General features: G+C 32.7%; 1 protein-coding gene and 1 long non-coding RNA gene across 2 annotated transcripts; one reads left to right on the top strand and one right to left on the bottom strand.

Annotated features, from left to right (window-relative positions):
- On the top strand, positions 446-20,134 carry LOC109325288. The gene is made up of 3 exons (XR_002105114.1): positions 446-579; positions 15,502-15,504; positions 20,090-20,134. It is a non-coding gene; the product is annotated as an uncharacterized LOC109325288 (long non-coding RNA).
- Positions 8,475-17,636, bottom strand: LOC109325287 (ankyrin repeat and zinc finger domain-containing protein 1). The gene is made up of 8 exons (XM_019557568.1): positions 17,256-17,636; positions 16,288-16,718; positions 15,013-15,127; positions 13,650-14,324; positions 11,407-11,484; positions 9,330-9,443; positions 8,852-9,121; positions 8,475-8,780 (listed from the first exon to the last, which is right to left on the bottom strand). The coding sequence occupies exons 1-7, from the start codon at positions 17,559-17,561 to the stop codon at positions 8,858-8,860; spliced, it is 1,983 nt and encodes a 660-aa protein (XP_019413113.1). The 5' UTR covers positions 17,562-17,636; the 3' UTR covers positions 8,475-8,780; positions 8,852-8,857.

Below are 25,780 nucleotides of genomic sequence, written 5' to 3'. Positions count from 1 at the left end.
ATGAGGAAATAGAGGTTACATCAGATACTTAAAGAGTTGCAACCTTTGTAGGTGCTTCTTCAATCCAGAACATATCTTTAAAAAAATGATAAAATTTGAAACTAATGTGGCCAGAAAAGGAAGAAAAATTTGTTTGAAGGACAAAACTATGTAAAGTTGTTCAATCTCTCAAAGTTTTTGTTTTCCATATTAAATAATATGTGCATTATGTTTTTTATTGGAGAACAACAGCAACACCAAAAACTTAAGTGCACCTCAAAGTTTTATCCTTATTTTATTCCTCAATTATTTCTTCTACATTATAAGTTTTTACCAATCACCTTAAAATGAATCAACTTATAAGTAGTATTACATATCACTTACTATGTATTGAAAGGATACATGGATTCAAATCCAAGTGACATAATTGACTTTAATTAAGTTAATATCCATATAAGATGAAAATCCAAGACATGATTAACCATTCAGTTATCTCTAGACATATCATCACATAAACTAACATGAAGGAAGTGACACATTAAAACTTGGACACACCATTACATAATATAAATGCAAAATTCCTTCTAATTGTTACAATTGGTATATCATCCCTTTCTTTTATTTCACTGCTCTAATAAACTGTTCATATTAACTAATAGCTAGTTTTTGGTATTGCTATTTTGCTCTGAAAGCTTCTTTTGGAGTTGAGATAAGAGAGTCTGATTCTCTTTGTGCAGAAGCATGGCTTGTTTCCTCAACTTCTCATTCTCCTCTATGATGTTTTGATTCTCCATATAAAGTTTCAAGTTTTTCATCTCAATTTCTGCTTTCACCACTATCATCCTTTTCCTCTGTCTTGCTTCTTTCAATTGTGCTCTCCTTCTATATAATATTATCAAACCATAACCCAATGTCACACACACAAATATGCATAAGAAAGAGCAAAAAAATAAAATAGATAATATATTTTCACTGTCGGAGTAAAGATTTATACTAAGTCAGAATATCATTCATTTGTATTACTTTTTTTGAATAGTCAACATTGCTTAAACATGAATGGTGAATGACACGGTGACAATATATAATACTTATATACCGTTAGTAGTACATTTTTTTTCTAAAAAAAAAATGGTACAAACTTAGAAAAAGTACCTATTGAGCATGCTCAACCTAAGATGCTTGTGGTTTCTCTTAGATGAATATAGAAGAGGAAGTGTGAAAACAAGAGAAGCAAAAGGATTATTTTTTGAAGAGAAGAAACACATACTATTTGTGATATCCAAGAAGCTTGAGATATAAGGTATCTCTTGTAACATTTTGAGGGTATAAAGGGTTTATATAGGGAAGAAAGTTGATAAGAAACTATGAAGGTGAAAGAAAAGTGATATAGCTGTGAGTTTGTGTTTGTATGTGCACACAAAAGAGAGAGAGAGAGAGAGACTTTTATGGTAATGATGCCACAAAGACTCATGATTACAAAGGGCAGCAATAGATGAGGGAAAGGGAGAAAGGGTGAAGAAAAATGTCTATCTTATTTGTGAATGAGACGCATCAATTTGATTGTTCTACGATTTATGTTACTCTAATGATTAGTCAGAAAAATATTTAAAAATTCATTTTTTAACTTCAATTCATTTTTGTAATTAATCATAACATATGTCACATGGAGTGAAACAAATTGTGGAGTAAGAATCATTTTTATTAATGGAGAGACAAATACTATAAAAACAAATGAAACAATAATATGGTAAAACACTTTTATCTTTTTATATATAATATAATAACATTTTTGTTATTAGAAACACATGTAAAATCATATACTTGTTTCTCCATTAATGGAAATGATCATTGTTCTAAATTGTGATACATCAAATGTACTCTCATTCTTCTCTGGTACTTTGAGAGAGAAGTGCTGTCAAAAGACAAAGAAAAACTATATGTAATGACACTTCTATCATTTTATTTACGGTGATAAAATATTTTTACCCTTAAAACTAAAAGGAAAAACAACAGTCTCCTCTTGGGTACCGGAAAGAATTCTCACCCCTTATTTCTTGCAGTTTTTTCGTATAAAATTAAATAAGATTGCCTTCATAATTTGTCCCTTTCATTATTTTCCTAAAAAAAATATGTGAATCATTCTATTATTTAGTCTCTGCTACATACTGTGTATCAGATTCGTCATAGCATTTATAAAAGAAATCTTAGAAATGGATATCATAATGTGAACCATGTAACTATAATCTAAATACAACCTTTGCAACTTGATTTCAGTTTAAGAAGATGAAAATTAGATTCCATGAAATGTAGCATTAAATAAAATATGATCACATAAGTTTTCCATTTGTTGAAAATATCATGGCATTACACATAGGAATGCAACTATATAAGTATTAATTAACGTAAATCAGAAACAGTATATGGTCAAAAAGTTATTATTTGTTTCATATAATATGCAAGACTGGTCTTAATCATGTAATAAAGGGTTTGTTTGAAAAGAAGACCAACCTTTGTAATCCTCTTTTTTTTTTCTGCTTTCACATTATGAAAATTCTTTAGGTGTTAGGTTTTTATAAGTTCGAGCATTTGAAGATCCAAAACATTGTCATTATGCTTAATCTTTTGCTTTTTATTTTTTATGAAAACACCCACCGTACAATTTGACTATATACTTTTAACTATAGAGTTTTACTTTCCAAATGTGTGTGAAAGGGTACAATTTAACTTATCCAATAATATATTTACATTGATCTAGTAGTATGAGATCGGATGGAAAATCTCAGATAAACAAAAAAGTCGAACATTCAATTACTATGAGTGACATTTATTAGGAGCAACCTTATTCATAGTGTGTTATACCCAAAAAAAAAAGTGTGTTCATATAAAATATTCCTTTCGTGATAGATTAAAATGTGTCTTGAGCACACATTAAAAAAACCTTAATTATAATCATGGTTATTGGTTATCCAATGTAAAAAATGGTGTAATGCTTGAGAAAATTGGAATTTTTATTTGTCAATCTGGTTTGGGTAGTTGAAAACTAATTTCCTTTTTGATTCCGTGTTATCACTATCAATTAATCAATTTTATAACGAGGTGAGACCTACTAATTTTAAGTTTTAAATTTTTTAAACTTTCTCCTCGTCCTGACCATCAATTCTAGAGATATCTAATGGTTTAGATCTACTCACTAATTAAACTATTAGATTTCTCTAGACTTGATAGCTAAAATGAAAAGTAATTTTAAAAAACGTACTCTTAGAGTAAGTGTATCCTTATCTAAAAACAAACAACAATACCATACATTTACTTGTATTAGATTACAATACCTATATTATATGATTTAAATTTAGTATAAATATATATGTATTGACAATATAAGTATTTTTTACAAAGCATTATTTTAAACTGTCATATCATTCATCATTCATACGTTAATTATTAACTCCTAGAATGTAATACAAATAAATGATAGATGATGTATTAATTATATAAAAAAGTTTATGAAAAAATTAAACTCTTTAAAATTTGGTTATGTTGATTTAGTGCCAACAATCTAAGTCCAACTTGAAAAGAAGGGTCACATGAAGTTGCATGTGGATAAGAAACCAATGAGTGGAGTATTGAAGAGGTTATAGAGGTAATGAAGGTGAATGTTGTAAGTAGTCAATGTTGTTAGGTCCCTTTTTTTGTCCCTTTTCTTCATGTAATTGATTACCAAAGCCATGCTCATTTATTTGGAAAATGAACCTTATTTTGGTTTCATCTTCTTATCTATCATCATCACCACTATGCCCCCACATTTCACATTCATTGGATGGTTTTTGTTTATAGCATAATGTTATATAGTGGGTGCTAGCTACTATTATTCTCCAACTTCACCCATGCCACTTCATACTTCACTTGTTCACTTAACTTCTTGATGCCACAAAAATTACCTTATTTCACAACAAGCTTGTGAATTTAAGTAAAAAAAATTAATTTGATATTGTTATCCATGTTTAAATAAATTACATACAAAGTGGATATTGGGAGGTGGTGTATTTAATAAAGTAGGAGATTTTTTTTTTAAATATACTGACTTTCCTTTATTGTAGGCTTAATAGTTAATCTTTAACAAATATGTATTTAATCTAAGAATAATCTTTTATTGTCCTAAACTATATTTCAAATTATGTTTCGCGCCAATACCAAAGAAGAAAAATCAGAAAAAAATACGTCTCTAAGTATGTTTAATTGACATTACATATTTTTATTGGTAAGATGTGTGATTTATAACATGTTTTGATACATCAAATCTTTATTCTTAATTTAGGAAGTCATGATAGTTGCTATATGTTTATGCACCAGTCAAATATTCCCATCCAAGAATTAAAGTTTAAAAGTGAAGTGTCATAAGAGCAAAGCGTGTGGGGTTATTTTGATCTTAATTAAATGGAGTCCTTTTCAATTAGCAAAGAAAAGCATAAAGAGAAGAAAAAGTAACTTGTATATGACTTCATATTTTGATGGTAATTTGTATCTTTTTTTTTTTGCATGCAAGTGTAGCATATATTATGTTAATACTTACATGTATAGTTGTACATTGGTTTGATTTTTTGTTGAGTAAATACATATTTCAGTCCCTCGTGTTTTTTAACATTATTAGTGTGGTCCCTCCAAAGTTGAAGAATCCAAAATGGTTCTAAAAATTTCATATGTGAGTCAAATTAGTTTTTTTTAGCATGTTTTACAACACTTGACATAAATTAATTTGATCCTAAAAATGATTAATTTGACCCACATTCGAAATATTTGGGGACTTGGGTTTATCAATTTTTGAGTGACTAAATCAATAAAATTGAAACATATGAGAGACTGAAATGAATATTTACTTTTGATTTTTTTTATACTTTATACCAAATAGTGAATTTCAGAGATAGGTTATTATTGAATCCCCTCATGATGCCCTTTTGAACAAGGAAGGTTGAGCCATTTGATGAGCACAAGGACTACAAGCCTTCACTCATTTCTTGTATTACTACCACCAAAAATACTTGCACTAGGGAAGAGGAACATGTTTGTAGTCAACTATGATATCAAAATCACTCCCTATTTTCAACATCATTTTATTGCCTATGTTTTGGAGTATAACTATAGATGCACATCTTACATCTTTTATCTAAATTAAGAGAATATTCTAGCTGAGCATAAAAAATAAATGTATAGAGAAACTCAAAGAAAAAACAATTTGTTTATTATAAAATAGAGCTAATTAGTAATTACTCTTCTGATGTAGAAATCTCATATTTTTGCCTAGTGAATTGTTAGACCAATCCTTCAATTTATGTGTTAGATTGTTAGCATTATCAATGGAAATTGTTGGCTCTATTAGGTGACAATGAGCATTGGCTAGTTATGATTTCATGGTGATGAAATTGTTTATCAAGCGTAGGAATATCAAAAATACCCGCCCTGTGGGTACCGCTAAAATATTCGTAATAGATACCCGTAAAAATAGGTTATGGGTGGGAGTGTGTATCATCAAGGAAAGGAATGGTAGAATAGTTCTTAGGAAGATGATTGTTTTGTTATCTAGCAATGTACTCAAGGAATTCGATTTCATCATGATGTTGTAAAAGCTATAATTTTTTACAACATGGGAATTAGTTTTCAAAATGATGAGAGAAAGTATGTTGTTTAACTCAATTGTTTCAATTAATGAAAAAATGGTATTGAATCTAAAATCAAATCAAATTTGGATTTATCATTTTGTTAGAAAATTATGAAAAGTCCAGTTTTTTATTCTCATCTAATATATATTTTAATGAGTGTAATATATATTTACTGTCAGTATAAAAAATTATACATAGTTACTACATGATTCACCATTAACTTGAATTATTATTTTCAAGTCACTGATGATTAAATATGAATAATGAATGATACAATAACAATGTATAAAGCTTATACATTGATATTGCATACATTTTTTTCTTTCTATTTTAATTCAATTGCAAGATATTCTATGATAACATATATTTTTCAAAGGAAAATAAGTTGGATAATGCACACCCTCAATGATTCGTTTCCTGAAAGCGATATTTGTTGTCAGGGCAGTCACACACCTCAAAAGAGTTTAGTTTTTTTATCAAAAAAAAGTGAGAGAATATTTTTAATACTACCAAAAAAAAAAGGAGTTAATTTAATTGCTTCCACCAAGATGCAACAAATGCATGTGGTTTCAGTATGTACAAAATTGTTCAGTGGATGAAATCATTTGCTTCAACTTTGGTGAATGTTGTTAGGCCTAAGATTAGAAGCAGTCTTTACCATAAGTGTTACTTGTTGGGTACTACCATACCGGTCATCAAACCGGTTAGGGTATTGGTATAGTGGTATAACAATTCAACCGGTGGTTCACTAATTAAACTGCATACCGGCGAAATTAGATATAAAAATATAAGATATTATTATTAATGTTAAAAAATCAATAAAAAATAAATATTTTTTCAATTTCATTAAAAAATTAATTTTAAATACAAACTGGCCGGTATGAAGGGTACAGTTTAATTGAAAACCGGCCGATATGACCAATTTTGGCCGGTTTTAACCGATATGATTGTATGACCGGTATAATTATTGTACCGTACTGGTATAGAGACCAATTCACTGGTTTACCGGTTGAACTGGCCAACACGAACCGGTTTTTATAACACTGGTTTAAGTTATGTTCCTTATCAATGTAAGTCGTTTTATTTTATTGTATGCATAGGGTATGACATGTTCCCTTATCTTTGTTGTTCATGTGAGAATGTTAGGATTATTTTTTGAACGTATTACCTTATGATTTAGTAGTTTTTACTACCACAAATACTCATTTGACTATTTCTATAGCTCCCAGATTTGAACTAAGCATTTTCTGTCTCACTTATTTTTATCTCGTTTATATACACATTTCTGTATAAAAAATACATTCGAAAAATAATAAATACCATATTCCTATCTCTGTTTTGGTATCCCTGCATCATTTACTAATGAGTATAATACCTAGTCACTAAAAAAGACTTATACAGAATTAGTAGATTATTTACCATTCAATTGTATTACTTTTTTTTTTTTTTAAATTCAATAATTACTAAAAATGAATAATAGATGATAAAATGATAATATATAAAACTCTTATATTATTAAGGTATAGATAATTTTCTCTTTCCCTTTATGTAAATATCAAACTCCTTTTTGTATTCTATAATTGCATATGTATAGTAAAATAAGCCAATATTATAATTAAGATAGATAGGGATGTATAACAATAATCTGACTCAAAATGAGTTGGAGATTAGCAATAGTTTCACATGATGGGGATTACATGTCTCATTTTGTGTCTCAAGTCAATGAAAAAGCTTCATTTATTTAAAAAGAAAAGTTATAAAAATAAAAAATTAATATTTTAATATTATTTCGTGAAATTTGATTGATTTAAAACATGAAGACAGAGAAATTATGAGAGAAGTGATCTTTATCCTACTTTCACCTGCACTATTTATGTTTTGATTGTTTGCTTTTCTTCACCTCTCACTATCAACAATGTGGTCCACCTCAACATCACAACTTCCCTTCCATTCAAATTATAAATCTATGATCTTTCTCTCTGCCACTCAATAATCCACAGCATTTCATTGCCTTCAAAATTGGTACACATTCTCATCATCATTATCATGAAATAGTTTGAACATGTACAATTATAGCTCTATGAATTTGCACCAGATAGATAGAGAATGTAGTGCATTATGTTATAATATATACTTGCAGCTTTGTTAACTTAAAATGAAGCATCCACATTGTAACAATTTTGAAATTATTAGACATTCTTAATCAGAGCACTAAACAATTTGGTTCGAAAAATTTAATAACAAGTTATAATCTTGTATCATTTTGTTTGTTATGCACAGATGTCAATTAATATAAGTGACAAGAAATTCGGTTTCCTTTGGAATTAAGGTTGATTCATGTCTTTTAAATGGAAAATGAGAAAATAATATATGCATGTATAAGTTTTATATGTTATTACTGCATCATCCACTATTCATATTTAATTCATTGACTCTTTAAAAAAATAATTCAAATGAATGATCTTCAAAAAAATAATCCAAATGAATGATATAACAATTGCGTATAAATCTTTACACTGACAGTATGTATCTATTATACTTATTCATAGAAAAATACAAATTTTGGTAGAATGTAGCTCCTTCAAATTAGTCTTCTTGACTTGCTCACTAATTAAATGGAGTTCAATTTCCTTATTTATAGAAAGTCCATATCATATATTGTAAGGGTTTTGCACAATGATTAAGAAATGTATCAACTTGCAAAATTGGAACGAGTAAGGAATTGTTTAAAATATAATAAGTTATAAATATAAAAATTGTGAATTAACTAAGATTTTGTACATGTATAGCTAGATTGGGAAGGAGAAGACTTCAAGCAAAAACCACTCAAGGAAGAGGAAAAAAAAACAAATGAAGCAGGAAAATATCATTTGCATTTGGATCCTTTGGTATGGTCTTGTTACTTCAAAGTTTAAACATAAATGAAATGATTAAAGAAAATTTAGAAATCAATGTTTTGTCAATGGGCATAATTTACGATAGAATATTATGGTATCATTCAATTCATATAGCCGACCCTAACTAGTATGACTAAGGTTTGGTTGTTGTAAAGTTCAAACCAGTTCATGTCTGTTTATCCCTCCCCTTTTTCATTCCAAATTGGGTTACTTTTACAACCAAATCAAGAACAATAATGGATATTCGGAATTAAGAACAATAATGGATATTCGGAATTATCTTAGCTTGAAGGGAAAAAAGTATAAGGTAAAAATCTAAACATAGTTTCATTCATCTTCTAGGATCTCCTTGTGTACATGCATGCATGATGTGCTGCAGTATTTATAGTTATACCGGTGGAAGGGAACTTTACCAGCAAGTGATGAATTACAACAGGAACAATGAATGTCATTGGCAATTCCACTTCTAGGTTCTGAAATGCTTGGTGCAGTGGTTGCACTACTAGATTGAATTTTGAGAGCAGCTATTCTTCTCTCCGCCGCAGCAGCTCTCTTTTCTCTTTCTTCGGCAAGCACTCTTTGTAGTTCCTCCTGTTAAGATAAAAAGATGATTGATAAAATTAAAACAAAACTGTCTAAACAAACAATCTTTAATCTAATAAAGAAACCACTTTAACATCATAAAGAAACCACTTGAATACAATTTCATACATCTTTAGCATGATTTCAACACATCATTAAAATTGCAAAAGACATGGGCCTTCTCATATTTTCAGGCAGCAAAAAATCGTTGGCTAACCTCTTTTGATAATTTCAAACCACTCTTCGGTCGAGATTGTCCCGTAGTAGATGTTGAAGGAGTTACTTGCTTTTCTACAGGTTTTGAAGCATTCTTCGGCAAGGCAGCTTCAACCTGAACACAGCATTCAAGGTTTTGTCAAAATAATGATTTTCAATGGGGAATGATGAAGATTAATGAGTAAACAAGTAGAGACATGTATGATTGATAACACAGTAATATTGCACAAATCGAAGCTTATATATGAAAATTCTCCACAAAATATAGCTGGCTGAGGTAATGAGCTCAAACTGAAACCACAAGCAATAGTATAGAACAATAAGTGTCTATTTGGCGCATGTTGACTGGGCGTGGAATTGAGGCTTTTAGTTTTCATGCTTGAAAGTCCTTTTAGAATTTGAATCATAATTCCAGAGACCAAATCCATGAATTTAAATATTAGTCATTTTAACCATTCCAAATTCTTAACCCCTGCCCTATGAATTGTAATTCCTAACCTCAATTAAAATCGTGCTCCACCGAAAACAAAGTCAAACACGTGACTGCTCCATTTCCTCCTTCAACCTTCCTCATCGTGGTATGCATTTCTATGTTTCACTTCTTCCTTGCTCCTTTGTTCCTTTGTTCCAACACTCCCCACTTTATGTCATGCTTCCTCTGTGCTTGCTCATTTGTTCTTTCTGCTTTGGGGTTGGGATGACTTTCAGTAAACACTGCAATTTCATCGCGCAGCACCCTTGCTAGAGCATCTCACTCGGTGGCACACCACTAGTGCCGTAGCAGTGGTGGCGCAAACAACCGCAGCTCCTACCACAACCTTCCCCATGATTGGAACAACATGCTTTCTCACGAAGTTGCCAACTTTATCCTTCGATAAAGAAAATCAGGACTGGGTTAATCCAAATTTCATGTGAAACAAAGAATTTGGCTTCATTGATGTTTGAGAATTTACGTTGTTTCCATTTACAAAATCCTATCGTGTGATCATGATTACCAGGACTGGTCAAGTATTCTGCAGACTTTGCAGTATTTCCCCTTACTCAAACCCAAGACCTGTAACGGGTTTGACGAATTTTCGATTTTTAGTCAGTATTACGAGGGATTCGAATCTACACGAGTATTCCCTTGTTTCAGCTAAGACATCTCAAGGCCACAACTTTTTGTCAGTATTATGGGGATATAAGGATTTTTGGTCTTGGAATTGATAATTGGGGCCTAGGAGAATAGTAGTGGTTTTCTGTCATGGGCTCATTGCATACCCACCAGTTAAAACATCCTGAGATAATTATGTCAGAACTTGGGCCACCGCTTTTTTTAGTCTATATTTGCACGCTTGTATCCTATGTTCTTTCGCTTTTTAATTGTTACGGGGAGCATGAGCCTGTGTGTTCAGAGAAGCTGTAGTGAGTGCAGATTCTCTAGCCCATTCATAGCTAGTGATTCAGGTTTCTATCCTTAAGCTGGAATTCACTCAAACTTCATCACTACCCCAATAATTTGATCATTGAAGAAATAAATGTATTTTTGAATGGGCATTAATTAAATAAATTTTTAATGCAAAATTTAAGAAGTTTATTATCAAACTCTAGATCATACATCCAAACAATGGAATTATAATTATATGCTCTAATTCTTTACATTTCCCATTACATGTGTCAAATGAGAGCCTAACAGAAATCACAAACCAATTAAGTACTGGAGTCCATTATAGTCATAAATTAATAATTCACATGATTTATTAAACCTAATTTGTTGATTCGCAGTTGCTCGAGACTCAATCACAAGCTAAAGAGCTAAAAGTGTAGCCAGGGTGGAAAGGAAAAAAGAGGAATTCTATTTGTGAAAGAGTGGATATCAATTTCACTCTAGTCAACTACTTCAACATCCCAAGCTAACTCCAAAGTCTTTAAGGAAAACTGTGAACCCTAGTCGGTGAGACGGTGACTAAAGACTGTGTATGTAAAAAACATGATACTGCAAATTGAATTCCATTTTATAAACTGAGATAAGAAGTAAGTCCTAAAAAGATGTGGGGTCATTATATAACATGGAGACTGAAAGCAGTTAAGATGTATACCTGAGCCTTCTTTTCTTTTGCTTTACGCAATTTCTTTAATTCCTTTGCTCTGGCTTTTCTCTTAGCATCTTTTTCCGCCTGTACAAGGACAAAAGGATGAAATCATTAGTGTGATGAACTTTGTTAGGTTTGACCATGAAAAAACTTCAGATCAAGAAGTAAAGAACATTGCATACTAGAAACAGTGAATGAAAAATACCTACTCTATAGCTAAAATATTTCAATAAACTAGACACCTAGACAATAAAAGGCCATGATACAGTTAAAAGTTGTGAGATTTAACCATCAGTCATGCCACAGAGGCCGTTAAGATTTGTTCAACAAAACTTTAGATGAAGAGACATATGACACTGTATATATTAGAAGCATATAATATGAAAACAACACTACCACAACCAGAACAATCCAATAAAAAATCTCAATATAATGGAAGAACAAATTTAGTTAATGCTTGGATATGCCTTGCTATAAATTAGTCAAAGAGTCTAATCTGTTCAACCATCAAACATGTCATTATGGTGGCGAATCTGTAATAGGACAGTCATCAAATTCCCAACTTTATTATGTGCTCTAATAAACTTAATTGTTGAAGAGATTTATATAGATATGATAATTACTTAATATTTTCCCTCAATATAAAAATAAATAGAGGGTGAGCCCCATCACAACAATAAGGTTGTTTGTCTTGTTATCTGGAGGTTGTGGGTTCAAATTCTATAAACAGTCTCTCCGCTTAAGAGAGTAAAGGCTGCATAAATCTACCTTCCCCAGACCCCACTAGGTAGGAGCCTCATGCATTAGGCCACCCTTTTTTATAAATAGAATAAATAAATAAAAAAGTTCATACCCCCCCCCCTTGCCCACAAAAAAGACAGAAAAGAAAGATAAGTAATATCCTTTTTCCATCTCATGTTGTAAGCATCATGATATACATATCAAGACAACTAGCAGCATCAGAAACTGAAATGCATCATGCCTAATGGGAACCAGCAGGAAACTTACTCAAAAATCAGTTTTACCTGATACGAAGGAGACTCTCTTTTACTACACGTCATAAAATCAGCTAGTGACCAAAGTAAAGAGAATGATGTGGATATTAAAATGTAATCATTTTCGGTTTAGATCAGAATTTAAAACTTATCGCTACAAGTATCAGAATCACCTGCTTTGCAGCTTGTGATTCTTCCATTTCTTTGGTCAATGCACTAGGCACTTTTGCAGCATGCCAATCCCATTTGTCGGGGTTTGATGCCATAAACCTTCTAAAAGCATTTCTGACTTCCTTCTCATGTGCCAACATGTATGGAGTACGGCCCCTTTCATCTTTGATGCAAGGATCCAAGCCCTGTTCCAGGAGTTCCATAACCTTTTCAGAATCATCACTATGAGCTGCTTGATGTAAAGGAGTTGATTTATCACATAGCTCATTCTCACTCTCTCCGTCAATCGAAATGGGGAGTTTATCATTTTGTTTAATTGAAAAGGTTTCAGCTTTATCTTTGTGATCCAACTCATCCATGTTCCCTTTTCTCAAAGGTGGGCTGCTATTTCTTATAGTATTGGGAATTGATACTATGTCCTCTTGGTTGCTTTGTAAGGTTTCCTTCTCGTCTGCTTCATAGGATACTTGGGTCAACTGACTATATACACGCTTCGCTTCCCTGAAAGTAGGCCGCCGAACAGTCAAAGGAATATTTCTAATGGCAGACTGCTGATTGGTAAAGTATGATCTTTCTCCATCATAAAGTAGTAGACGACTGCTTGAAGGTGCGTGTATAAAAATGCAATTGGAAGCATCAAAATAATGTCGCCAAGCAGCAAACAGTTCTTGAACTTCCTAAAAAAATTGGTTATGTCATTAATTAGTACAGAAATAATTACCTTGAGCCCAAATGCTCATGCAACACAAGACAAAAAACAAGGGCAAGTAAGCATTTTTTTTACACATCCAAGTGTATTTACGAGATAAGTAATATCCTTTTTCCATCTCATGTTGTAAGCATCATGATATACATATCAAGACAACTAGCAGCATCAGAAACTGAAATGCATCATGCCTAATGGGAACCAGCAGGAAACTTACTCAAAAATCAGTTTTACCTGATACGAAGGAGACTCTCTTTTACTACACGTCATAAAATCAGCTAGTGACCAAAGTAAAGAGAATGATGTGGATATTAAAATGTAATCATTTTCGGTTTAGATCAGAATTTAAAACTTATCGCTACAAGTATCAGAATCACCTGCTTTGCAGCTTGTGATTCTTCCATTTCTTTGGTCAATGCACTAGGCACTTTTGCAGCATGCCAATCCCATTTGTCGGGGTTTGATGCCATAAACCTTCTAAAAGCATTTCTGACTTCCTTCTCATGTGCCAACATGTATGGAGTACGGCCCCTTTCATCTTTGATGCAAGGATCCAAGCCCTGTTCCAGGAGTTCCATAACCTTTTCAGAATCATCACTATGAGCTGCTTGATGTAAAGGAGTTGATTTATCACATAGCTCATTCTCACTCTCTCCGTCAATCGAAATGGGGAGTTTATCATTTTGTTTAATTGAAAAGGTTTCAGCTTTATCTTTGTGATCCAACTCATCCATGTTCCCTTTTCTCAAAGGTGGGCTGCTATTTCTTATAGTATTGGGAATTGATACTATGTCCTCTTGGTTGCTTTGTAAGGTTTCCTTCTCGTCTGCTTCATAGGATACTTGGGTCAACTGACTATATACACGCTTCGCTTCCCTGAAAGTAGGCCGCCGAACAGTCAAAGGAATATTTCTAATGGCAGACTGCTGATTGGTAAAGTATGATCTTTCTCCATCATAAAGTAGTAGACGACTGCTTGAAGGTGCGTGTATAAAAATGCAATTGGAAGCATCAAAATAATGTCGCCAAGCAGCAAACAGTTCTTGAACTTCCTAAAAAAATTGGTTATGTCATTAATTAGTACAGAAATAATTACCTTGAGCCCAAATGCTCATGCAACACAAGACAAAAAACAAGGGCAAGTAAGCATTTTTTTTACACATCCAAGTGTATTTACGAGAAAGTAAATCCAAGTGAAATTGGCAGAAGAATCATTAAAACAGTCAAATTGTCAGAATTTATAACCATAGGACCAAGTATTACATGTGTAATAACCACAATTTGGTTAATTGTATTCATATTATTAGTAAAATCTAGACAAACCAAGCCTTATAGATGTAATTTTAATTATGAATAATTAGAGTAGGCAGTCTGCTGATCTGCTCTTTATGGGAAGAATTAATTCAGTTGTCAAACATATTATATACCTTTTTCAATATACGGAAAATCACGATAGAAATTTTCATTGCCCTTACCCATTAGATTAAGAAGAATGAAATTCAGTAGTTTAAAAAAATACTTCACCATATACACTTCAAATAATAAAATCATAGAAAACACAGTACCATTGGTCACTTATGTTACATCCAAGTATACAACCACCTCAATTCCATGATATAATATAAATAGGCTTGCTGTATCAGTTGATTTAAGAACACCAAAGTGCAAAACAACAGTTTTCTGACATGGAATAAGAAATAGGCAAGAAAAGCAATATCACTTTGATTAAATAAAAAAAACCTTCTTCAATGCAAGTTCATTATGACGACGAAGCGAAGCACCAGCGGAATGTGCAGCCCTGCCAGAAGCATCTTTTGATGACTGTTTTTTTCCTGCCTTGGCCCTGACAACATATCTGCATAATAATGAAAGAGTTTAAGAACCTAACCGAAATTTAAAATTCCATTTACAAATTTTCAGAAAATATAAGTCATAATAAAAAAAATGAATAAGAAAAACAACAAACACAACCAGCAACTTGCATTTTCCTATTAGGGGTGAGATACATGGATCAAACGACATCATAACATCTTACCATAAATAATGTCTATAGACTAACCATTTTAATCTAAATCCTTGATTTTGCATATAGTTTTCCTCAGTCTCCCTCCACCTCTAACTATTGGGCTACCCTCCAATTCAGGTTTACTCTCCTTGTTTGTGTTTCTAAATGTCTTCTCCCCACGTATTCAAACCACCTAAGGCCAGATTCTACCATTTTTTCTACAGCCAGTGTTATCTCAACTTTCTCACTCATGCATTGATTCTCAATCCTATCTTGACTAGTGTGTCTATTGTCTACTCATTCAATGCAACATTCTCATCTCTACTAGATTAAGCTCATTCTCTTGTTGAAGTTTTACTACCCAACATTCAATTTCATATGACATCACAGGTCTTGTAGTTATACGATAAAGTTTTTCAGGAAGGAAAGGATTATACTTATTCTCAGAAAAGAAATATAGAATGGGTGATAGTTAATAGTTTGATACATTATGAAGTAGTTTAATTCTTCTAGAAGAAAGTCTAAAAGGCCACCGATATAAATCCATAGTTGGGCATTAAATCTATATAAAACTCATTTTTAATTTGATAAATGAATGACTCAAGACAACGCATAAAGGCACAGATGAGTGGTTAGTAACAAAGTAAGATTGAATTCAAGTCTCCCCAGAAAGATAGCTATTGAGTATTACAAGTACATGTTAAACAAGCTTTACAAGATTGGCTTGCACCATTCCATGTCAGGGAAGAAGCATTTAGTTTTGATAGTTACTGCTCATGCTTGACTCATCTAGGATAAATAAACCAAAAGAATCTGGCATACAAAATTGCTTCCAGCACTAGACTTCCAACAGAATGAACAGAACAAAGATTAATAAACATAAATGATTCAGAGATATTTTAATATTTATCTTTGGGGGTAGTTGAAATAGTATATCCTCCCTGTGTATATATTTATATTCTCTCCCCACAAATTTCTTTATTGTTTAGTAGCAAGAAGCATATTCTAACCTGTGAAATGTCTTGTGAGCCACAACCGCATCGCCATCAAATACACAAGCAGCGAAGTGCCCACCAGATGCAAGCAGAACAATTCTCAAACGGGTATTATCCCTGGGCTCAACAGTCAGTGATTTCAACCTCTCAACTATTTTGCTCTCTTCTTTTTCATTATCATACAGCACACTCTCATTCATATTCATAATCAAACACTTCCACACAGAAACTCTCTGCCCTGTCTGCAGACATACAAATAACTTTTGTTTGAGGCTTTCACCTGATTTGTAACGCACTCGATTTTGATTCTGAGACTCATTTTCACTATCATCATCACTATCGGACCCAGATATACTTGATACATCATAGTCTTTGACTAATTCAGACGTCAACACCTCAAAATCTTCCTCCTTCACAATTTTCTTTCCAGCAATTGTCAGCTTCACCTATAATCAATACAAGCCAACGTAAAAGCTTAACAACAACCACTAGCATTAAATTCATATCCACAAACCCAAATGGACAATGTATTAATATTTTGAACTTGCAAATACCAATCATGCTTCCAATATCACCAAAAAATGCAAGTTCAGGGACCTTATCACAAAAAATGAATTTTGGCACTTTAAGGAAAAAGCAATTGGGTAATCTAATTTTAACTAAAAGCAACTTTTGATGGGACACTCAGTATATAAATTTTGAAGTAAAATAATAATAATAATAATAATAATAATAATAAAAAAATAAAAAAAAAACAGTAAACATGATTGATGATTGGCCAGGAACCCAATGAAAAAAATAAAAAAAGGTTAGACTTTTTGCTCTTTAAAACAAATGGGTATTCTAATTCAAATTTATACCTAAAGTAGACCACTCTGGAATCTGGATGTAAAATTCCAATGAAAAAAAGGCAGAAAAAGCATAAAATAATGAATAGATAAAAAATTAAATGGTAAATAGAGAAGAATTGATTGAATAATTACATTGAATCGATGAATATCAGATTTGAAATGCGAACGCTGGTCTTGAAGCGAATCGAATTGAGCTTTGCAGGTATTACAGGTCCACCTACGCCCTGAAACGACGTCGTTTTCGGATGGTTCAACGGTTTGGAGGGTTACGTTATGGGAATCATGGAAATGATGATCGGAGAGAAGAGAGTGAGGAGAATGAAGAAGAAGAGAAGAATCGAAGAAGTTATGTGGAACTTCGAATATGGAACGGTGTCGTTTTTCCTGAGATGGCGTTGTTGAAGACTTTGTTGCGGGTGAGGGTAGATTAGAAGCCATGGTTGTCGATAAGGGTTGATCCTCTCACACTGGGTTATGAAATTTGAAACTCATAGTAGAAAGAATGAGAGTAAAAGTATTATAAAAAGATTCTTTTTCACTCTTCATTAATTAGTGTATCCCAAAGTTCTATTAGATATTCTAAACAAATTAAAAAGACAAATATTCAATTATTAAGAGTTATATTTGTTAAGGGTAATCACACACTAAAAAAAAAAATTAATTTCTTACATATATATATAGTGAATAGATACTGTGTTAATATTAAAAAATTAGTGTATATTGGGGATGTAATGAGTTGGATCGGGTTGGCTTTGGAGTGGGTTAGAGAATTGAGTTGATCAAAATTTATTGGGTTAGAATGAGAAACTTATTTTTTATTCTAACCATCAATTCTAGGAAATCTAATGATTTCAATTAGTGAATAGATCTAAATTATTAGATCTCCATAGAATTAATGACTAGGATGGGAAGTAAGTTTAAAAAACTTACTCTTGGAGTAAATGGATCATCACTCTCATAACGATGTGAACTAAAAATAGTATTGATATAACTCACATTGTATATGGATGAGTCGATTTTGTACTTGTTAAAAAAGCGTAGAAGATGCATAAAAAATATTATGCATAAGTGAGAAAATTTTCTCAATTTGAAAGTCAAGTTTTCCTTCTATCCCCAAATTCAAATCGGAGTTTCACAAATTTGAAACCCTAGCTTTCTCTCCAAGTCCCAAATTCACTCACATTTGCAAGATGAGGGAGAAATAGATCATGTGAACAATGGTGGTTGCAAAGGTTTGAGAGTGAGAGAGGAACTCGCATCTGGAATTCAAATGGAGTACTAGAGAGCTTGAGGTCGTGCATGGCAGTTGTGAGTTAGGAAGGCATCAAATAGGATTTCACTTTGGAGACAACGGTGATGGCATGGGGGTGAAGTTGATGGCGATGAAAAATGATTGGAGCAGAGGAACTAAAGTCGAAATGGGGATTGGGAATGAACTCAACCAATCCGACATTTGTTTGAAACTTAACCGTTATTTAGTTTGATAAATGTGGTTCATGAGCCAAACGAGTTGAACTTGTGCTTAAAATTAAGCTCGTTCAACAACGAGGAGAACTTTAGTCGAGCGCAAATCAACTCGTTAGATTCATAATATGGTTCGACTATATATGTGTGTATACATGTATTAAATCTTTAAATTTATATATATTAAATCAATAGTCATCATTGGAGTCGATGAACTGAACCAAACAAGCTAATGAGTTGAACTAAATAGTTTGTGAGCTCTTGATGAGCCAAATGAATTCGACTTGTCAAATCTAATGGTTTGAGAACTTCAATCGAGTTGGAAATATAGCTCATTTTGAGCTGATCAAATCCTTATTAAACTGAACTGAGTTGAGCTCTGGTTCGAATCAGCTCGTTTCCAACTATAATCGCAACCTATCTTCATGATCAGTAAAGTCATGATTTGAATAGAGGAAAGTAACGATGGTTAGAGTCAATAGTAAAGAATAGTACTGAGAGTGAGGAGGCAATGGTGATGTTGACCTTGCACTTGAGACAATGATGACCAGTATTATAATTTCTCTTCGCAGTTCCCACTCTGAGTTAGTAAAAGAATGTGAATTTGTGAGGTCATGAGGGTTTGAAAATAATATAGTCGAGTGAGTGATTAACCCACGTGAGGGGATTTAAAAATGATATATATGAATAATCAGTTCGAGCTCATGGTGCGACTTACGATATATCAGTTTTTAAAAATTAAAATTGAGATTTGAATCATGCTCAGTTAGATTAAGAAAAAGCTAATCCAAGTCATTGAAGCAATCAAAACCATCAAATATGGTCCTGTTTGGTTTAGATTAGTGAGGTTCGCGAATCAACTTGTATATGCTTACATCCCTAAGTATATGTTAAGGTGAAGCTATTTGGATTCTCAACTACATATTCACATCGACCAATAAGTGTGACTAGCTACTAGTTAGTTAGGAGTGTGAATAAGCTAACTCTAAGTAACTCTTACCACATTTTATCCATAGGACACAAAAAATAGAAGATATATAATAATAGAGTAATATATTATGCTAATTTCTCACAAAAATTTACTTTCATTAAAATCATTAACAAATTTTAACCCCTCATATTCTTATGGGATTTATGATTCTGATGAAATTTCCATGATTTCATTAGTCCGATTAAAAGAAAGAAAATCAAAACTTATCAATATACCTTTTTTGATGCTTCCCACTACACTTAACCATACATTGTCACTCAAAGTAAAGATTCTCAGATTGGATTGGTAACTCTGAACTTTTCACAAACAAATACAAATATTTGTTTATTAATAACTTATTTACTGTGAACATCCATTTTTTGTCCGGCCCAAGAAAAATCCCAAGTCATTTCAAAAATAATAAGTTTTCCATTTCAAGGAAATACGAATAAAATCTAAGCACTAAAAACAATTTTTTGGACCACCATAGGCCCACATGTCATCTTCCAAAACAAAAACGAATATAAAAAAGTATGAGAAAAATGTTTTTTTAAAAGAAAACTAATTTTTGGAATTTTTAGCATATCATGCCCAAAATCACAATTGAATATCATAATAACTAATAATAATAAAAAATGCTTTTTATTTTATTATTTTCGGAATTCAAAATCATAATAACTAATAATAATAAATAAAAAATTATTTTATTATTATTTTCGGATTTATGGATTTTCTGATAAAACATAAAATCAAAAAAAAAATCTCTAAGTTATTAAAAATTTGAATTCAAGATTTGAATTTCAGATTTTCAAATTTCAGAGTTAATGGTGAATCCAAATTAGGCTTATTGTGATTCCTAAATATCTGTATCAGATTTGATTGAGAATTAAAAAATAGGCAAGTGTTTAGGGATTTTAATTTTATGGTGTTTTATTATAAATAGGGGTTTAGGGCAATGATAGAAAGAAAAAAGCTATTTTTTCAGAAAAAGCACACTGCCAAAATACCCCAAATCCCTTGCCAAACACGTCCAGAGAGAGAAGGAAGGAGATTGGTTAGAGAAATATTCTTGTGTGCGCGCGTCCATTCTTGCTTCCGTGCACCCTCATCCAGAGCCTTACGATGGCCATACTTTTTTGCATCCGTGTTGACCAGGGGAGTCCAGCCAATCAGCGCGTGAAATGGTGCACCCTGCTGATGCACCTTACCGCATAGGATCACGCTCCAGAAGAAAACGGGATCCAGTGTAGGCACGCACACCGCGTTTTCCTACACCTTCGTTCATCCAGCGCCTCGCAGGGTGCCACGTGGACTGGTCCCCTTCACGCTCCAGGTCCACCAATCACGGGACGAAACACGTCCCGTTCTCACTATACCACGCCGCACCAGATCCTTCCTAGGAGAGCACGGATTCCATGCACGCGTGCTCATTGTTCAAGCCGTGAGCCCACCCTCCCATCAAGTCTTCTCACGCCACGTGTCTGGACGTATCCAGACGTCTGGATCCAGCGCGGGTGTGTGCACGGTGCAACCAGTGCACCCTCTCTCTCCCCCAACCAGGCGCTGACACGTGTCCAGGTGCTGGGAAATAAAAGAATTCCCTCCAACCTCTTCCTGCCACGTGGGTTTCTTTGTTTTGCTGGATTTTATTCATTTGCTTATCAGGTTTGCATTTTTTGTTGTCCCTTATTTGCACTGATATCATCATATTATATATGCTAAATTATTATATCATGGAAATTGAAAATTATAATTATCTTAAATAATTTAATTATGCGTATACAATTAGAACTTCATGAACATAATCTGTGATTATAAAAATTAACTGGGCTTGTCATTGTGATGAGATTCCATTGCTGTTTTATTTCACCATTTTTAAAACTAAACTTTAATTTTGATATTCAAAGAATATGAATGATAAATAAAATCATCCAATTCTATTATATGAAAAAATGTATTGCTTGGTGTAACACTTAATTAATTACATTATGATGCAAATAGTATAGGTATTAAAAATAGAACCTGTAATTTCGATGTTATGTTACTTAGTATTTGTTTTTTATTCTTTTCATGTTAATGAATGTCCAAATTTTAATATATGGTATATTGGATGAAGCCAAACATAAAATATAATGTGTAAGTTTTTAAAAAGTTTGGAATAAATCACATTTCTATTAGTATGATATACCATTTTGAATTTTTTATCAATGTCCTTAAAATAATTACTACATTTTTTATGATAAAATCATTATTAATTCTAAGACGACAATCACTCTAATTTTATGATATGATATGGTGTCGGACATATGGGCTGCACTTCATCAACTTAATGATCACCATGACTAATTCACCAACGTATCAAAAACCTTTTATTCAGAAACATGTTAAGATCTTAACTAACCCTTAATACAAAATGCGGTATCAGACGTATGGGCTATACTTCACTTGTATTAGTAGGATTGTTAGTCGAGATCTAACACTTATATTTTCTAAAATCAATCCAACCAACAAACCTTTTTCTACTTAAAGAACTACGTAAGCCTTGATTCCCTTAATAGGGATACGTATGACCAAAGTCAATCTTGTCAGGCACAACTAAAAAAATAATTTTTTTTCATTTAAGTAATTAATCATTAACTAATTAATTTAAATAATAAAGAGGTGTTCCTTAATTTAATAGTAATAACAACAAATAAAAAAATATAGTAATCCATGTAGTTTAGTATAGGGTATCGCTTAAGGCGGGCGGGTGGGGTACTAATACCTTCCCTATCCTGTAACCGACTTCCGAACCTGGATATCAAAAATAAAAAAAAAAGCCCAAGGTAATTGGGCTAAAAAAGATATTTCTACATTTTTGACAGTAAAAAAATGTAGTGGCGAGGTCGCGTAGCCGAAAATCGGGGCGCAACATTTACAATTTTACATTTGTTATAAAATACAATATTTAACAAACATTATAATGAAGATTAAATAAAATAAATTATTTCTTTCACAACTGATATTTTTGGTTTCCCACGCGTATCCTCGCACTTGAGGCAATCCTGTCCGAGCCGGGAACATCCACAAATACGTGGGGCTAACTCTCCCAACAGACATTTTTTCATCCATAAGACTCGAACCAAAGACCTTACTTAAAAGGAATCAAGCATGTACCACTTGAACCAACGTTCGTTGGTCTTTCACAACTGATATAAGAAATAGTAAATTAAACAATTTGAAAATGCTAATATCCTCAAGTTTAAAGGCTTATAATTTGGAATAAACTAAATAGGTAAAGACATAAGGGATAAAAGACTAAACACATGTGATTTATATTGGTTCACTCAAATAGAATTATGTTTAATCCCTCTAACACCAACTCAAGGCTTTACCACTACAACATTTTTGATCTATGACAACGGTAAAAAACATTGCCAAAAGTAGAAAAACCGTCATCTTTGTCAAAGACAATGGTTTTTTAACTGTGGTAGTCTAAAGCGTTGCCTTTTGTTTAGGCCACAAATTTTTTACGTTTGGCAACACTTTTTTAAAACCGTTGTCTAATACTTTAAAATAGGCAACGGTTTCCCATCCCTCTAACACTAATCCAAGTTACTTGTTTTTCTTCCCGAATGCTAATAGTATAATAAAATACAAACATAAAAAAATGATATATAATCCAATGGATAATGTTGATAATGGATCGATTCAAATCCATCCATTATATTCAATGGGAATACATGTGTATATCCATTTTTTCCCATAAAACAATATGCAGAGCCAATATTGCTATGCAAACCCATCGTGTAAAATATTAACAAATATTATTAATATCGTATTAGTCAAAGTACTCGTATAATGGTATGGTGGTTCAACCAGTGATTCACTATTAAACCGCATAGCATTGAAGTTATATATTCATATATTTTATACTAATATTAATGTTGAAAAATCAATAAAGAATCCAATAATTATTTTTATTTATACCACTTGTTAAAATTTATATTGTAGACCATGTTTTAGATGTATAAAAAATGTAGTATGTAACGCCCCGAAAATTACTCCAAAAAATCTTGCTAAAAAATGGGCATTTTTTTTTAATAATGATATCATATAAAATTTATTTCCTTATATTCGTTTCATTTTTGGAACATCGCTTTAAGTAAAATACAATGCGGAAAATCAAAAACACCATTACCTAAAGGTAATAAAAATATAACTCAATATAACTTTGAATCATACTTCATTAGAATATCATGAAATGTTGGTACGAAGTACAAGGCAGAATCCTAATCGTCGCCCAAATAAAACTACTTGAAAAAATAAATACCTTATACAAGTACACTAATCAAAAAGCACAAGGGCCTATGTAGGTCTAACCGTTTCCCTCAATCCTCCATGCCCCTCCTAGACACCGAAAAACGGTAACTCAGAATCCTGATAGAATGATCTATCTGAACAAAACGCGAATAGAAGAAAAACAAAAAGAAAAGAGAGTAAAACATCTAATGAATATTACTCATTGACGGCATGGAATTACATGAAATATCACATACAGACAGACACGCATAATAAACTCAATATATACATCACATATAAAAATGCACAATGATGAATAATGTTATAATCTCATATTATGAGGATCAAAGTCCACAATCTCAATGTATGAATGTTATGCTTGTTTCATCCATCCTTTAACCAATATCCTCCCAATATACTATTCCGAAATAACCAAGAGTACACGTCCCATAACAAGCCGATTTGAACGCACCAAAATTATTCCTCACAAGGATATATGATCGATCTGTTCCAACGGAACTGTCCATTTCAGGACGGTGTCGTATCAAACACTTTCTGGGCATTCCTCTCATTGATCCTAATTGTAAAGAGGGGTTGTCAGAGATCGTCTAGTTTGCGCACCTAGACTCACCCTCAAGACTTTGTTGACGAACCACCGCCATCATTGTCTCTCTCAACATCTCGAGGCTCGTTCGTCTCCCGTAAATTTCCTCTCCACTACTTCATTATCCATAATGAGTATGCACACTAACCGAGGTTAGCCGTTTAAATCTTTTAATCTTTATTTTATATGATCGGCCCAACCTAAGACATCTCCCAAAGGAATGCTTCATGTGTGACCCGATCTTACGTCATCACGTAAAAGAGGAATAACATCCTTACCACTACAAACCATCGCTGAATATCCTGGACGACCACATGGCCAAGCCTCTTACGGTCATACGACCATGCTGCATGGTATCATGTAATCCTTTTTGGGCATTGCCCTAATCGCGACATCACAGTCGGAAACTTTGCCCTAAATAGGCAGAAGAACAAAGGTACTTATATAAGTTTGTCGATTTCGGGAACCGGGTTCAATCATCTAATTCACGGTCTTTCCCAAGGGTAAATACACTTCACACCCAAGCTAGGGCTATTGCCTAAGCAATCAAACAATCGCAATCAGTAAAAAATATTGTTTGTCTTTCGCCCAAGCGACCAATTCATCAAAACAGACTCAATTTCCTGCATGGTTCTCGCTCGGGCGAGGGGACATCGTTCAGACGACTTAAAAAGAAGTCATGTCTGTATGGAGCCCTCTTGCTCAAGCGAGGGCACATCCATTTTTGAGGCATTTGTGGCTTAAGCGAGAAAAAAATCAGTTCTCTTGGTACCTATTTTAGCTCAAGCGAGAGTTGTCTCGCCCCGAGCTAAAACATTTGTTTTCTCTAAACACTTCTCGCTCCAGCGAGAGCTGTCTTGCTCAAGCGAGAAGAGCCTAATTATCATTTTAATTACTTTTCTCAAGGAAAATACTTCCGATTTATATCACATGTTTTTAAACCTTGAATTTATTAATTATCACATACATATCATTCCCATAATAATCATTCAAACATTATAATTCAATAGTAGACATGGTATTTGCATATATAAACATAACATAAATCAGTATAAGAAATATTGTTGTACTTAATCTAAACAAACAGACAATCGATTAAGTACAAGTTTTCTTAATACCCAAGGCAACTCCAAACTTATGAGGAAGTTTGGGCTACCGGATTGAAACTCTCCACTGTTTTCGATCCCAATGCATTTTAGTTTCTCTAATGGTGTTCCTTAATGGACAACTACCACAATACTTGATATTTTTAGCTATCCTAAACATATAACTTAAGAAAGTATCCGTACAAAATTCATGCACACAAATATTTGATTAAGTACGAGTTTTCTTAATACA

The sequence above is a fragment of the Lupinus angustifolius genome, chromosome LG13 (genome assembly GCF_001865875.1).
Source record: "Lupinus angustifolius cultivar Tanjil chromosome LG13, LupAngTanjil_v1.0, whole genome shotgun sequence".
NCBI classification, from domain to species: Eukaryota; Viridiplantae; Streptophyta; class Magnoliopsida; order Fabales; family Fabaceae; genus Lupinus; species Lupinus angustifolius.
Note: the sequence above shows the minus strand (reverse complement) of the source record. Positions and strands in the feature narration are given on the sequence as shown.

Coding starts and splice junctions, on each gene's coding strand:
- LOC109325287 (XM_019557568.1), bottom strand. CDS start 17,561: ATGGCTTCTAATCTACCCTCACCCGCAACAAAGTCTTCAACAACGCCA. Junction 14,325..15,012: donor ATGAACTTGCATTGAAGAAG/GTTTTTTTTATT, acceptor CAATTTTTTTAG/GAAGTTCAAGAACTGTTTGC. Junction 9,122..9,329: donor GTTTGAAATTATCAAAAGAG/GTTAGCCAACGA, acceptor TTATCTTAACAG/GAGGAACTACAAAGAGTGCT.